At 40.5% G+C, this 16,957-nt stretch overlaps 1 protein-coding gene across 6 annotated transcripts in view; it reads right to left on the bottom strand.

Annotated features, from left to right (window-relative positions):
- LOC147361913 (ATP-binding cassette sub-family C member 4-like) overlaps positions 1-16,957 on the bottom strand; it is a 195,388-nt gene that overhangs the window by 157,150 nt on the left and 21,281 nt on the right. For 4 of the 6 annotated variants that reach the window (XM_086330224.1, XM_086330221.1, XM_086330219.1 and 1 more), the window contains exon 4: positions 4,062-4,286. The exons of the other annotated variants lie outside the window; for them this stretch is intronic. In XM_086330224.1, the coding sequence (XP_086186350.1) occupies positions 4,062-4,286 (225 nt within the window). The remainder of the gene's footprint in view (positions 1-4,061; positions 4,287-16,957) is intronic. 6 annotated transcript variants of the gene reach the window in all.

Here is a 16,957-nt window from a genome sequence, read left to right as displayed (position 1 = left end):
TGTTTCTGCACCCCAGCAGGACTCTGGATGCAAGGCTGTGCATGAGGAAATTTGTGTTTTCCAGGTTTCTGTAATTTCAAGTTATGTCTATGTTATAATCCCCATAATTCCTGACTTCATATAGGGCCAACATTTAGGTAAAATCAAGGCAATAAATGAACTTCTTGGGAGATATTTACATTCACATAAACCAATGTGCAAGGTCAGATCACATTTCCCAAAGGCAAGATTCCAAAGTGTGGTGGAAAGAGGAAGAAACACAGATAGACAATGGCTCACCTGTGCAGCAGAGTGAGCTTTGACTAAAGCATCACCTCACACCTAACTTAAGGTTTCACAACACGGTTCAGGTAAAATTTCGCAACTATTATGAGAATTAAGTATGATCTGGAAAGACAAACATTTAGCCAATTTGTGGGGAAATCTGAGTATCCATCTCCTAAATGGTTAAAGATGCAACAGAATAACAAAGAAGATGATAAATGACAGTGAAGACCACTGACTGCAGTTTGCGGGCACAGCTGCAACTTCTAGATCACCCAGAAGGAAAGCAGCTCAGATGCTGTTGTCAGAAAAGACAGTGAGATGCCAGGTCCCCAGTTTCACACAATCCTGAAAAGTACAAGACTCTGCTCAAGGAAAGATGAGGAGAAGACATCTCACTTTCTGCTGATAAAAGTATTCTGAAGCAGCAGAAGCTCTAGATAAGCAGCAGCCAGGTAAAAGAAGCAATATTTTCAATTTAAGCTGCTTGGTTTTATCTTTCAATGAGGACTTTATTTATTAATAAAAATTGCATATGTTTAAGGTTACAACATGATACTTTGGTATAAATACACACTGGGAAATGGTTACTGTAGTAAAAACCACTTAAAATATCCACTACCTAATATGGTTATCCTATTTAACATGTGTTCAGTTCAGTTCAGTTCAGTTGCTCAGTCATGTCCGACTCTTCGTGACCCCATGAATTGCAGCATGCCAGACCTCCCTGTCCATCACCAACTCCTGGAGTTCACTCAGACTCACGTCCATCGAGTCAGCGATGCCATCCAGCCATCTCATCCTCTGTTGTCCCCTTCTCCTCCTGCCCCCAATCCCTCCCAGCATCAGACTCTTTTCCAATGAGTCAACTCTTCGCATGAGGTGTCCAAAGTACTGGAGTTTCAGCTTTAGCATCATTCCTTCCAAAGAACACCCAGGACTGATCTCCTTCAGAATGGATTGGTTGGATCTCCTTGCAGTCCAAGGTACTCTCAAGAGCCTTCTAAAACACCACAGTTCAAAAGCATCAATTCCTGGAGCCTATTATACAGAGTGAAGTAAGCCAGAAGGAAAAACCCCAATACAGTATAATAACGCATATATATGGAATTTAGAAAGATGGTAACAATAACCCTGTGTACGAGACAGCAAAAGAGACACTGATGTATAGAACAGTCTTATGGACTCTATGGGAGAGGGAGAGGGTGGGAAGATTTGGGAGAATGGCATTGAAACATGTAAAATATCATGTATGAAACGAGATGCCAGTCCAGGTTCGATGCACGATACTGGATGCTTGGGGCTAGTGCACTGGGACGACCTAGAGGGATGGTATGGGGAGGAAGGAGGGAGGAGGGTTCAGGATGGGGAACACATGTATACCTGTGGCGGATTCATTTTGATATTTGGCAAAACTAATACAATTATGTAAAGTTTAAAAATAAAATAAAATTAAAAAATGTGATTATTTGACCATAAAAAAAATAAAATAAAGTTTAAAAATAAAATAAAAGTAAAAAAAAAGAAAAAGAGATTGGTACACACCCATATTCATCGAAGCATTATTCACCATAGTGAAGAGGTGGAAACCTAAATGTCCATAGAGGATGAATCAATAAAGAAAATGTGGAAAATATGAAATGGAACCTTCAGCATAAATAAAAATTTAAAAAGAAAATCCTGTCATATGTTACAACATGGAGGAGTCTTGTAAATTCTCCTAAGAGAAATAAGCCAGTTGCAAAAAGACAAATGCTGCTTGATTCCATCTACATCTAAAAGAGACAGCTAAAGGAGTCAGACTCCTAGAAACACAAAACAGAATGTGGCGACCAGCTGCTGGGAGGGAGGGGAAATACAGAGTTGTCTGGAGGGCTTAGAATTTTAGTTTTGCAAAAAGAAGCAATTGTAAAGATCTACGCACTACAATATGCATGTAGTTAACACTACTTCTTACTCTCAAAAATGGTTCAGATGGTAAATTTTGTTAGTATTTTAAAACCACATTAAAAAGAAATGGCCACTTCTACCAAAAAAAAAAGCATCAATTCTTCGGCACTCAGCCTTCTTCACAGTCCAACTCTCACATCCATATATGATCACAGGAAAAACCATAGCCTTGACTAGACGGACCTTTGTTGGCAAAGTAATGTCTCTGCTTTTGAATATGCTATCTAAGTTGGTCATAACTTTCCTTCCAAGGAATAAGCGTCTTTTAATTTCATGGCTACAGTCACCATCTGCAGTGATTTTGGAGCCCCCCAAAATAAAGTCTGACACTGTTTCCACTGTTTCCCCATCTATTTCCCATGAAGTGATGGGACCGGATGCCATGATCTTCATTTTTTGAATGTTGAGCTTTAAGCCAACTTTTTCACTTTCATCAAGAGGCTTTTTAGTTTCTCTTCACTTTCTGCCATAAGGGTGGTGTCATCTGCATATCTGAGGTTATTGATATTTCTCCCAGCAATCTTGATTCCAGCTTGTGTTTCTTCCAGCCCAGCATTTCTCATGATGTACTCTGCATATAAGTTAAATAAGCAGGGTGACAATATACAGCCTTGACTTACTTCTTTTCCTATTTGGAACCAGTCTCTTGTTCCATGTCCAGTTCTAACTGTTGCTTCCTGACCTGCATACAGATTTCTCAAGAGGCAGGTCAGGTGTCTGGTATTCCCAACTCTTTCAGAATTTTCCACAGTTGATTGTGATCCACACAGTCAAAGGCTTTGGCATAGTCAATAAAGCAGAAATAGATGTTTTTCTGTGTGGTGAGAACATTTAAGATCCACTCTCTTTGAAAATTTCAAGGATACAATACAGTCAAATAAGGATTTTTTTTAAACAGTCTAAGGCAAAGACAAATCCAAGATCAAGTTTATACAGAGCCCTTTGGCTCTTGACACTGATATATCTGTGGCAATACCTTTGTAAAGATACCTGAAAGCCTTACTCTTTTTACCCTAATTTAGACAAGGGTAAACTATGTAATAATTTCATGGCATTCCTCAATACAAAATCACTAAACACATTAAATCAGCTCTTATTAAAACTGCTACAATGCATACTAAAAATAAAAGGAAATATTGTATTAAAATAATTTAAATGAAGAGCAACAAATTATCTCTAGAATTAATAAAACAATATAAAATTTCAAGTTTCATCTCAAATATCCTATTTTCTTTCATACCATTAACAAGAATTATCTATAAAATATAAGGAGTGAGTCTATATTTAGCATGAATTTTCTTTATATTTTTCTCTAGCAAACATAATTATATTGAATATAATTAGATGGATGTTTTTAAATTAGAATCATTCCCTTTATCAAATACATTCTCTGCTCTTAGGTATAGTTTTATAGATCCAATCTCTGAAGTTTACTTTTAAATACAGATTTGATGTAACTGAAGGCATTAATGAATGACAACAAAAATTTTCCATAAACAGCACTATGGGATTTGGGCATGAAGACATTGAAAATCAACTTGATACTTTTCATACTTATTCTTGAATCTTAATTTAATATTTTACAGTACAAATTTAGTGGTTATTATGTGACAGCCTATGGCTAAAAGTTGTCAAGGACAGCCCTCACTTGATCTCAAAGAAAACTTTTCATTATTTATTGGTAAAGTTTGCTTCAACAACAACAAACTTGGCTTGATGCAAAAGCAAGCTTCTCTAGGAATGTGTAAATGATTCCAGCTACAAAATTTGTAATTTACAGAGAACATTCCCCAAGTGGTGCTGATCCCTCAAGAGAGGAACACACCATGGTACCGAATGACACTCACCTTACGGTAGATCATATGGCACACGGCTACTCTCAGCCTCATCCCCACACGCTGCATGTGGTAGAAGTACAAGTGGCGAAGAACGGCCCACATGAGCACGCAGGTGCTCAGCCCTGCCGCGTAGCCGTAGGCTTCGTGTAAAGCGGCGGAATCATTGGGATCATAGTTTTCAACATAACTAATCATTTTCCCTAAAAATATGGGTTGAACTACTCTGGTGCCTTCCTAAAAGAAAAGAAAAAAGTCTTAATTAGGGATGTCAGTTTTTCTTTACACAAGATTTGCTTTTATCATTCAGTTCCGTTCAGTCGCTCAGTTCTGTCCGACTCTTTGCGACCTCATGAATTGCAGCACGCCAGGCCTCCCTGTCCATCATGAACTCATGGAGTTCACCCAAACTCATGTCCATCGAGTCAGTGATGCCATCCAGCCATCTCATCCTCTGTCATCCCCGTCTCCTCCTGCCCCCAATCCCTCCCAGCATCAGAGAGCTTTTCCAATGAGTCAACTCTTCGCATGAGGTGGCCAAAGTACTGGAGTTTCAGCTTTAGCATCATTCCTTCCAAAGAAATTCCACAGCTGATCTCCTTCAGAATGGACTGGTTGGATCTCCTTGCAGTCCAAGGGACTCTCAAGAGTCTTCTCCAACACCACAGTTCAAAAGCATCAATTCTTTGGTGTTCAGCCTTCTTCACAGTCCAACTCTCACATCCATACATGACTACTGGAAAAACCATAGCCTTGACTAGACGGACCTTTGTTGGCAAAGTAATGTCTTTGCTTTTGAATATGCTATCTAGGTTGGTCATAACTTTCCTTCCAAGGAGTAAGCGTCTTTTAATTTCATGGCTACAGTCCACTTTTATCATTAGCATGTTTAAAATACATTTTGACAAAATGCTACATTCATGACTAATTTAAAAGAAAAATATGCAGATTTATTATCTCCTATAAGACAAGCAGGCAACAGTTTAACCTTAAGGCAAAATTTTCCATTCAAACATAGTAAAACCTTAGTACATTGTGCTTAGCACACCATGGGTGCTCAACAAATATCACAAACAGGCTCAATACCAACTGAGCCTTAAGATGAATAAAGAAAATGGTGGCAGAAGAAGAGGAAGAAATCTGCTTCCACAGGAACAAACCTTCTGGCAGCCTGCCCCTGTTCCCCATACTCTCAATGTCCCAGCCCAATAGAAAGTCAATGTGGTTCATGTATGGGAGACATGCTTTCATCGCCTTCTTCATCAATCCTTATGAACTGACACACTGGCACAAACACATCCACACTTTTCTACCCCAAACTCCACACGTAGATCCAGGGAATGGAAACCAGCTTTGGCTGGAGTACCACAAAGAAACCAGGCTTGGCAGTTCTGCAGGCTCTCAGCTCCCGAGAGCACTGCCTCACTACGCCTCTACCCTCTAGAAGTTGGAATGTTCCTTGGAGTAAAAAATTAAACATGGTGGAAGCCAAGCTAAAAAATCATATCTTCTGTAGTTCTTGATTCACCATCCACTGAAGTTGGTGGTTTGGAAGAAATGTTATCAATCTTCTCTTCCTCAAGGTCTAAACCAATTGACTCAGGGTGCACTGAGGCTTCCACCCTGAGTGAGACTTAGGGAAAGCAAGTTTCTTTCCCAAAGAAAAAGGCAAAGGAACAGCAACACCTACTCACCCTTCCAAACAGCCACTCCACCTCACAACCTACTTCCTCTCTCTAGTCATCCCTTGAAGGCCCCCTTCTTCCTAGGTCCCCTTCTTCACCATCAAGGAAAATCATTCAACAAATCCAAGTTACCAAAACTAAACACCAGGGGCCACAATATCATTTTCTCCACAGACTTCTCAAAAGACAAAATGTTAAAAGTTTGGAAGTCTTTCAAGAACAGGGCTTTTCCTTTTTTGGCAATCCCGCCTTACTAACACAGACAGGGTAAGCTTTGCTTACCTGACCGGTATGCTTTGATAGCCCTCTTCTGTCTGTCTGAAGCTAAGGAACCCACACACAAGATGGGGGAAGGAGAATCCATAACACCAAACACCAAAAAAAAAAAAAGCATTTTCTGCTCAGCCAACCAGTGCTTGATCAGGATATTTATCAAAAGATGTCCCCATCCCTTATATGGGGGTCTCATTAAACCTTAACATTCCTGTCTTGTTCTACACAAATGGACACATGCACACACACATGTTAACAGGGTACACCAATTGCCTCTCCCTCCATGAAGTCATGGAGATTTTCATCTACTATAGAGGATAAAGGGAACACTATGTAGTTGAAGAAGTGTAAGTAAGATGATCATAACTGAATAAAATGTAACTGATACATTTCCACCATGTCCTGTCATCCATCCCAAGAGGCACAGAGAGCTCTTGGAAGAGTCCTTCACACAGCGGATTGTCAAACACACTGTTTACAGTTTCCTGAGATGGAAATGTGGAGGCTCACACAGAGAAGCAAGAACATCAAACTGTACACACAGGCAGTCCCAGCCCAGGTGCCGCCAAGGGCAGTCCAGTGCTGGAGCCATAAACCACCAGAAGCCCAGCAATAATATCTGCCATCCAAAACTTTCCTGAAATGTATGATTATATTTGGGAAACACTGTGGCCTGTTACTCAGGTCTCCATTGGAGCCTAGCATCCTTGTAATTACAGGAGAAATAAGAGTAATAGCACTCACCAAAGATAATATGGATAAATTCAATAAATCCAGCAAACAGGAATGTAAATAAAGGCAGGTTATTACTGCCTAAGCACATCTGGAGTTTTTCACTGAGAAACAATATTTAATAACCTAGTTGAGGGACTTCCTTGGTGGTGCTTTAGCTAAGACTCCACACTCCCAATGTAGGGAAACTTGGTTCGATCCCTGGTGAGGGAAGTAGATCCCACATGCAGAAACTAAGACCCGGCACAGCCAAATAAATCAATATTAACAAAACAAAACCAAAGAACAGTTGGAGAAATAGCCTCATTAAGGTATAATGCCACTTCATGGCTCATATCTTACACTCATCTATGAATTCTTTTTATTCTTGATAATGATTATTATTTAATTGGGATAGAAACTTTCTTATCTTTCAAAAAGATAAAAAAAGGATTTCAAACATGAACTGTTACTGATGCAATTTGGGGGGGGGGGGGTGGGGAGAGTCATTTATTATTTTGGGACTTTCTCCAGTGGCTCAATGGTAAGGAATCCATCTCAATGCAGGAGTCACAGAAAATGCAGGTTGAATACCTGAGTTGAGAAGATCCCCTGGAGGAGGAAATGGCAACTGCGGGGAGCTGGCATGAGGACCTCCGCCCGTGGCAAAGGTCATAAGGAAGGAGGCTCAACATACGCAAAGGCGGGATCGAGCCTCAGGAGTCCCCCTGGAAATTCTCGGGCATCTACTGCCAAAACCAGAGTCTGCCTACTTTACTGCTTTGTGCTCTCACCTACACCTCTGACTTTACGGGGGGCTGTCCCCCACCACCTCTTTCAGAGAAGGAGTTAACTTAGAGCTCCAGTTAATAATAATTTCTGGGTGTGATAAGAGTGTTTCAACCTACAAACTCCTCTGAAGTTTCTCTAGCCTGCCTGACAGGCTTGTCTGGCCACATGTGATTGCTCACAGCCTCCCAACCATGAGAGGCATGAGATGCTTTAAACCTTATAAAAACAGGTTCTTTAAAGAAGTTAGAAAACTATTAGTATAAGTATAGTGTGCTGATTAGAAATTGTATTGGTGAAAGGTTTTTCATTTGTTGAGCCAATGTTTACTGCTAAGTCTCCACATCCCCTGCCCTTATACACATTAATGAATATATTAAGAAATAAGTATTAACGTTTGATATTAATCATGTTAGACCTTAGGCTAAGCAAATTATTTCCTTAATTAAAACCCACTACACCCTCACCCTATAGGAATGTAACTTTATCTGGTACCTTCGGAAGGTGGCATCTGTTTCAAAAATAATCACCCCTGGAGAAATAAGTGTTCTGGTTGACTGACTGCTGTCACAAGGAGAGGGACATAAATTGTCAGCAGGCACCCCCTGGCCAGAAGATGAACACCCCTAAGACCTCTGTATACATTTGTATGAAGCACCTGACTTTAATAAAAGTCAGGACTGCTGACCCCACGTGACTTTTGTGTAACATCTCAGTGTATAAAAATAGACCCTGGAAAAATAAAAAATGGGATCAGTTCCTCGAAAGACTGGTCTCCCCATGTCGTTCTTTTTCTCACCTCTGGCTGAATCCCCATCTGGAATGTGGAGGCTCGTCAAGCCTACTAATTATGCCTGGGCTTCTAAGATCTTACTGGGAAGGCCTTAGTGTCTCCTCTCCTTCGGGAGAACGGGAGGACGCCTGCGGCCTACATAGGTGACTTAAATTCCTTGCCTTGGAATTTTACTAGCTTTCCATGTAAACCAAGTTATTCAGTCTCTTTTCTCCACTGAATTTTCCTACTGAGCTATCCTTATTCTATTACTCTTTATATTTCTAATTAATATTTAATTAAAGCTATCGTATGATCGCTGAAGCTGTCTCCCCTTCGAATACCCTGGATCAGCCAGGGCTGGACCCCAGCAGGCAACCCACTCCAGGATTCTTGCTAGGATAATCCTATGGACAGAGAAGCCTGGACATTCCCTGGGGTCACAAAGAGTCAGACACAACTGAGTGACTGAGCACACACACACAACTTTGCCTCCAGTAAGGAGCCATCATGGCAATTCAGAGAAGTGATGAAAAGTATAACATACAAGGAATTTCCATTCTGGCATAAGTTGCAACTACGGAAAACAGAAAATTGATATTATGCTCCAGATGAAAAATAGCAGCAAGTAAAAAACAATTTCCAGTAATGTCTCTCAAACAGAAAAAATAGAAAGCAAAATAATGAATAGCACAAAATTGTGAAAACAAAACTCCAAGTACATATAGAGAGTAAGAAGATACATATTAAATATGATTCTTCAAAGCTTCCAGAACACACAGGGCAGATGTGACTGAGGCCATCAAAGGTAGACTGAGTAAATCCATCCCCTCCACACACAATGAAAGGTTAGAGATGGAGAGTCGTCTAACAGGACAGCTGGCAGCAGCATTTGTAATCTGTGAGTGTTTTAATTTCTGACATTTGGTAAAACTTCCTGAGGCAAACCAGGCAAAAGTTTGTCCAGCTACCAGAAGATTAACTCCTGCATATGCTCAATGCTCTAGTCCAAGCATTAACTCCAAATGAAACGGTGGTGTGAATCCCAAGGGTAGACTGAATTTCAGAAGACTCTTCTTGCCTTGGAGAGTCTCTCAGAGAGGCAAGGAGTGGCTGTGGCTCACCCTGGGGAAACAGACACTGGTGGCAGCCATTCCCGGGAGCTGCCCCCACCACGTGTACACTGGTGTGGGCAGACACCACCAAGGAATTCTCTCATCTGTACATTCCTGATTCTCACCATCAATTAATAAGAAATAAAACAACTGAGAAAATATTCATTATCAATCATGAAGCTAACCTAATTAAAACTTTCTTGATAAGCAGGAACAAGATCAAACACTGTCCCTTAAACCTTTCCTCTCAGACATCAATCTATACCACATGTATATTCTTTCCACAAACCAATTGAGAATATAGTTCTTATTCTTTCACAAGAATTCTTCACAGCTCTGAAATCATAAAGGATCTTTAAAAGAGCTGAATTTAATACCACAACATCCATTAGTCAGGATTATCTGAGAGTCTGAGTCTCTGAGGCAGACTGTTTATTTTGGCCACACCCTGTGGCATGCAGAATCTTAGTTCCCAGTCCAGGGATCAAAAACCCTCATATCTGCATTCAGGGCATGGAGTCTTAACCACCAGACTGCGAGGGAAGATGTTGGTAGCCATTTCTTGGTAGAGTCCTTGGTATTTAGCCTCCTGAAAGCACCTGATATTGGGTTCCACCTTTTGCTTCTTAGGATAACTTCTTGCAGGGTTCCGTTAGAAACTAGAAATTCTGCAGTGGATAGAATTCCTCCTCCAAGTTAAGGTACTTGAAACATTTCTCACCCAATTTCCCCACATCTCATTAATGGAAATAAACACACAAAAATAGAAGCAAGCTAACAAAGAAAAACACTTGAGTGAAACATATAAGCAGAAAAGAGTGAGCTTGTAGCGGAAAATTGAACAGGCAGTTAATCATTAAAACTGGGGGAGTTTTAATGAGGTGGATGAAACTTGAGCCTATTATACAGAGTGAAGTAAGCCAGAAAGAAAAACACCAATATAGTATACTAACGCATATATATGGAATGTAGAAAGATGGTAATGACAACCCTGTATGTGAGACAGCAAAAGAGACACAGATAGAACAGTCTTTTGGACTCTGTGGGAGTGGGGTGGGGGGATGATTTGGGAGAATGGCATTAAAACATGTATAATATCATATAAGAAACGAATCGCCAGTCCAGGTTCCATGCAGGATACAGGAAGCTTGGGGCTGGTGCACTGGGATGACCCAGAGGGATGGTATGGGGAGGGAGGTGGGAGGGGGGGTTCAGGATGGGGAACACATGTACACCCGTGGTGGATGCATGTTGATGTATGGCAAAACCAATACAAAATTGTAAAGTAAAAAAAAAAAAAAAAGAACTGGGGAAGTTCTAAAGTAGAGTTGAGAAAAATCCAAAGATGAGGAGAAAAAGCAGTGAATCTGGGAAATCATAACCACCAGCATTCTTGATATCCTAGCCTTCACTCATCTTTTACACAGTGGTCTTCATCCTGACTGCACATTAGCATCACGTGGGTGGGGATAAAGACACTCTGATGCCCGAGGTCCAGCCTCCAGAAACTGGTTTAGGTTCAACTGATTAGGGTGGAGCCTGAAGATTCCTCTCCCTGGAAGAGTCTGGATGCAGAAACTAACCCCACGTAAGCATCTGCTAACCTCCACTCTTGTACTGTCTTGTCATCTGAGCCTGGAATGGCTACAGACCTGCTATGAAGGAGTTATAATTATCACAAAGAGTTTTAACCAGAGTCCCATTACACATTTCATGCTTCCAGAAAAATCCTTATAAACCCAAGTCCAGAGATTACAGCATTGACATTGAAAATTTTCATTCTGCACAGTAGGAAAATGAAAACTTCAGATAAAACTATATTTAAAAAACATTAATAAACAGATGAGTCAAAATTAGCCTGGAAAGTTATCTCTAAAAGGGCAAGGAGAATTAGAATAGAGCTAACAAGGATATCAGCCTTCTTTAAAAGTAGCCTTGTCTTGATTTTTGAATCATGAAAACATTATCAGATCAGATCAGTCGCTCAGTCATGTCCGACTCTTTACAGCCCCATGAATCGCAGCACGCCAGGCCTCCCTGTCCATCACCAACTCCCGGAGTTCACTCAGACTCACGTCCATCGAGTCAGTGATACCATCCAGTCATCTCATCCTCTGTTGTCCCCTTCTCCTCTTGCCCCAAATCCCTCCCAGCATCAGACTCTTTTCCAATGAGTCAACACTTCTCATGAGGTGGCCAAAGTACTGGAGTTTCAGCTTTAGCATCATTCCTTCCAAAGAAATCCCAGGGCTGATCTCCTTCAGAATGGACTGGTTGGATCTCCTTGCAGTCCAAGGGACTCTCAAGAGTCTTCTCCAACACCACAGTTCAAAAGCATCAATTCTTCGGCGCTCAGCCTTCTTCACAGTCCAACTCTCACATCCATACATGACCACAGGAAAAACCATAGCCTTGACTAGATGAACCTTTGTTGGCAAAGTAATGTCTCTGCTTTTGAATATGCTATCTAGGTTGGTCATAACTTTCCTTCCAAGGAGTAAGTGTCTTTTAATTTCATAGCTGCAGTCAACATCTGCAGTGATTTTGGAGCCCAGAAAAATAAAGTCTGACACTGTTTCCACTGTTTCCCCATCTATTTCCCATGAAGTGATGGGACCGGATGCCATGATCTTCGTTTTCTGAATGTTGAGCTTTAAGCCAACTTTTTTACTCTCGTCTTTCACTTTCATCAACAGGATTTTTAGTTCCTCTTCACTTTCTGCCATAAGGGTGGTGTCATCTGCATATCTGAGGTTATTGATATTTCTCCTGGCAGTCTTGATTCCAGCTTGTGTTTCTTCCAGTCCAGCGTTTCTCATGATGTACTCTGCATATAAGTTAAATAAACAGGGTGACAATATACAGCCTTGACGAACTCCTTTTCCTATTTGGAACCAGTCTCTTGTTCTATGTCCAGTTCTAACTGTTGCTTCCTGACCTGCATACAAATTTCTCAAGAGGCAGGTCAGGTGGTCTGGTATTCCCATCTCTTTCAGAATTTTCCAGTTTATTGTGGTCCACACAGTCAAAGACTTTGGCATAGTCAATAAAGCAGAAATAGATGCTTTTCTGGAACTCTCTTGCTTTTTCCATGATCCAGCGGATGTTGGCAATTTGATCTCTGGTTCCTCTGCCTTTTCTAAAACCAGATTGAACATCAGGAAGTTCACAGTTCACATATTGCTGAAGCCTGGCTTGGAGAATTTTGAGCATTACTTTACTAGCATGTGAGATGAGTGCAAAAAGAACTAATTTTTTAAAAAGCAATTCCTAAAATTTCAGAGTAAATTTAAATAAAATTACCCAAGTATCTACCCATGCTTTTGGTTCAAAGAGCCATACAAAAAAGAACTATCAAATGTGGTTTTAAACAAAACAATTTGAAAACACATTCTCTGCATGATACACCCGTGTGAAGACAGTATGAACTGCCAAAAGATAAGTCTTATTATGTTTTCAGAAGTCACATTATAAGGTAAAACAAATCAATAATTATGTTGATATCATTGAGAATTGGGCTTAGACATGGGACAAAGAGAATAGATGATGGGAGAAAAGAGATACAGATATAAGCACAATAAGATGAAGTAAAAAACTAGTGTCCCATATCTGATTTGGATTGGAAACACCCATATAAACATATTTGTTTGCCTTAAAAATGTATTCTAACTTGGTCTAAAAAAAAAAAAGCCAAGAAACAATAAGCAAGAGCAATAAGCCCCTCTAACATCCAGATTATAGTCTTTAAATACCATTTCACAGTAAAAGAAGATGGGGCTGCTTGGAGAAATGGATGATTTCAGGGCTGAGCAAATGCTGTACAGAATGAACTAGAAACCTCCTGTCACACCAAAAACGAAAAAACCAAAACAAGCAAAAAAAAAGACATTAAAAAAAAAAATAGCCAAGACTTCTAGAGTGTGTGCAAAAGACTTAGGACCCAATTTGATATACTCCCACTGCCCAAAGATGGCCCAAGATTGATATAAACATAACAAATAAAGTGGACTGAAGCAGATCAGAAATGTTTAAATCCATGAGCTCAAACTGACATTCACAAAACCAAATCAAACAACCAACCATGAAAACTCACTAGTCCCTCTCCTCACTAGAGGAGAACCAATTCCCCATTTTGAAAACAGGTTTTAAAAATGGAAAAAAAAATATTTTCCCCTACTCTTCCTATAAACACTGTAGTTCAGCATTAACCAAAGAGCTTAGAACATCCCCACTTTGCAACACTTAATAAATTAATAGACCTTGAGCAAGGATCATGAATAGCTCCAACATCACTCATACACACACACACATACATGCACACACACACACACACACACACACACACAAGATGTTATGTACCTTATAAGGGGGATATACAACCCTACCTCCTACATAGACAAAAGGGGCAAAAAAAATCCAAATGAGCTATATCAAACTTTTAGACCTAAACACCAACCTAAGGTGCCAGAGGAACAAGTTAATTGACACAGAGGGAGATGCGATCAGCCAAATCCAGACTGTGGGAATCTCTACAGGTCAAACAACCTAGAGGCTCGGGGTGGAGGGGAACAGGAAGGCAATCTGAATAACCTGTGTCAGCCAAGTGTACCTTATTTAATACTGCTTCCAACAGAAGAGGGGAAAAAAAACCCAATTGTGAGCACTGAATAGATACTAATTATATTAAAGTTAATATTTATGCATAAAACAATAAAGTGAAAGTGAAGGCTCTCAGTCGTGTCCAACTCTTTGTGACCCCATGGACTGTAGCCTATCATGTTCCTCCGACCATGGGATTTTCTAGGCAAGAATACCGGACTGAGTTGCTATTTTCTTCTCCAGGAAATCTTCCCAACCCAGGGATTGAACCTGGGTCTCACACATTGTAGGCAGATGCTTTACCGTCTGAGACACAAGTTCAGTTCAGTTCAGTCGCTCAGTCGTGTCCGACTCTGCGACCCCATGAGCTGCAGCACACCAGGCCTCTCTGTCCATTACCAACTCCCAGAGTCCACCCAAACCCATGTCCATTGAGTCAGTGATGCCATCCAACCATCTCATACTCTATCATCCACTTCTCCTGCCCTCAATCTTTCCCAGCATCAGGAGCTTTTCGAATCAGCTCTTCACATCAGGTGGCCAAAGTATTGGAGTTTCAGCTTCAACATCAGTCCTTCCAATGAAAACCCAGGACTGATCTCCTTTAGGATGGACTGGTTGGATCTCCTTGCAGTCCAAGGGACTCTCAAGAGTCTTCTCCAACACCACAGTTCAAAAGCATCAATTATTCTGCACTCAGCTTTCTTTATATTCCAACTCTCACAACCACACATGACCATTGGAAAAACCATAGTCTTGACTAGATGGACCTTTGTTGGCAAAGTAATGTCTGCTTTTTAATACACTGTCTAGGTTGGTCATAACTTTTTATAGACACAAGGGAAGTCTATAAAAATAATGTTTATGCTAAATATGTTTAGTGAAGGGAGATTCCACATCTTTTAAAATACATACTAAAATATTTATAGATAAAAATGATTTGATGTCTTAGAACTTCTTTAAAATAATCTTGGGAAGTGAGGGTGAGTTTCAGATGAATCAAGACTGCTCATTATGGCAATTATTGAAGCTGACTTAGGGTGACATAGGGGCTTATTTCCCTTTACCCTTCTGAGTTCTTGCTGAGGATCCCTGTAATAAATGACAGAATATCAAGAGAAAATAAAACAGAAGTGTATTAGCATGTATATTTCTGATACACATGCGAAATATCAAGAAGAACTGAGTAACTCCCTGAGATAGCCCAAGCCACCACCTTAAATGCCATCTCCCCCTAAAGACAGAAGAAAAGGTGATGGAGTGCCAATGAGAGGTTAGCAGGAGAAGCAGCTTAAACTACAGCAGGGTTGGGTGTGTTATACAGACTTCATCCTTCTTGAAGACTGTCCTCCAACAGGATTCTGCTGTGATTTAGAGCCATCCTTCTTTTTCTGGTACAGAGAGGGAGACACCTTTACAAATGGAGATTTCCTTTATCAGTGTAAATGTCCCTCAGAAGAATAACTTCTACTCTGTCTTCAGTTTCTCCTGTGTCTATTTCTGGAAAACACAGTCAACTCACAACAATATTTCTGCCAGAATGCCCTATTCTGGAGTGACATGTTGTGTTACCTTTTCATTCTATTCTATTTTTGTATTTTTGAAATGTTCCTAAAAATCTACAGGAAATTAAAAAAAAAAAAAACAACACTATAGAAATCAGGTGACAGAGGGGCCAGAGCTGTTTCTAGAAAAGCAGCTCCTCTTGGCTCTGAGCCTCAGTGGAGGCTGTGGGAGGAGAGGACAGAACACAGAGAACAGGGGTCTAGCAGTCAGAGAACCACGCCTCAGATACCAGGTCGGCCACCTGCCAGTCACAGGACCCCAAGCCCATCGTGTGCCCTTCTCAGCCCCCAGGTATTTATCTGTGAAAATACCCACCTTGCCTCCCTGAGAGGAATCCTGGGACAACTAAATGAGCTACAACAGCGCAGAGTGCTCTGAAACCACCATAAAAACAAGTATTTTTCATCACTTTTATTATTAGAAGTCCTGGTAAGAGATTTACTCTATTCTTAATGGCAGAGGCTGGATTCACAAAGGCTTGGAAAGCTCATTGTTCCTCACAGGTGACCACAGTGGAACAGGAACTCTTGAGAAAAGTCATGTGTAAAACCAAATTTTCTAGACTATAAAGCTTCACTTCTACCCACATTGCTGCAATTTTTAACCATTATGAATGCAATCTTTCAAAAAGAGTCTCCTACTTCCCTGACTACATAAAGAAAATGGATTGAAGGGGGTGGAGGAAACAAGTGAAATAGGTGAGGGAACTTAAGAGGTACAAACTCCAAATCATAAAATAGTAAAAGGGGATTGGGGGCAAAAAATAAATATATAAACTTTTAAAAAATAAATAAATCATGGAATTAAACAACATAGGAAATATATTCAATAATATTGGAATAATTTTGCATGGTGACAGTTGGTAACTACACTTATCATGTACTGTATAAAATATTAAATCACTAATGATGTATACCAGAAACTAATATAACATTTTAAGCCAATCATACTTCAATTTTAAAAAGTTCTTTTAATTTTACATTAAAAACTTACACATGCTTAGAAAAAGAAAAGAAGGTGGATATAACACCCTAATTTATAACTCAAGGTCATCACTGTGAATATTACTAACACCTAAAATTCCAGGAGTTGGTGATGGACATGGAGGCCTGGCGTGCTGTGATTCATGGGGTCGCAAAGAGTTGGACACGACTGAGCGACTGAACTGAACTGAACTGAATGGCTAATGGCTAATGCTATGCTCTCAAGAACCAGCAGGGTGCACACAGCAGGTCTGCTTGGCAGGTCCCCTTCTGCTTGGCTCAAGGCCCCCTCCTCCTCTCCCTTGCTGTGTGGTCCTCAGTGGTTGCTCTCAGCCCACAGTATCTTTGACACCAGCAGCCTCTCCTCAGCCTCCTGGGTTGAGCAAAGAGAGGGACACACGGAAGAAAGGATTGG

Source organism: Bos grunniens, chromosome 12 (genome assembly GCF_055505025.1).
Source record: "Bos grunniens cultivar Pamir isolate PY7600 chromosome 12, Bosgru_T2T1.0, whole genome shotgun sequence".
Classification (NCBI taxonomy): domain Eukaryota; kingdom Metazoa; phylum Chordata; class Mammalia; order Artiodactyla; family Bovidae; genus Bos; species Bos grunniens.
Note: the sequence above shows the minus strand (reverse complement) of the source record. Positions and strands in the feature narration are given on the sequence as shown.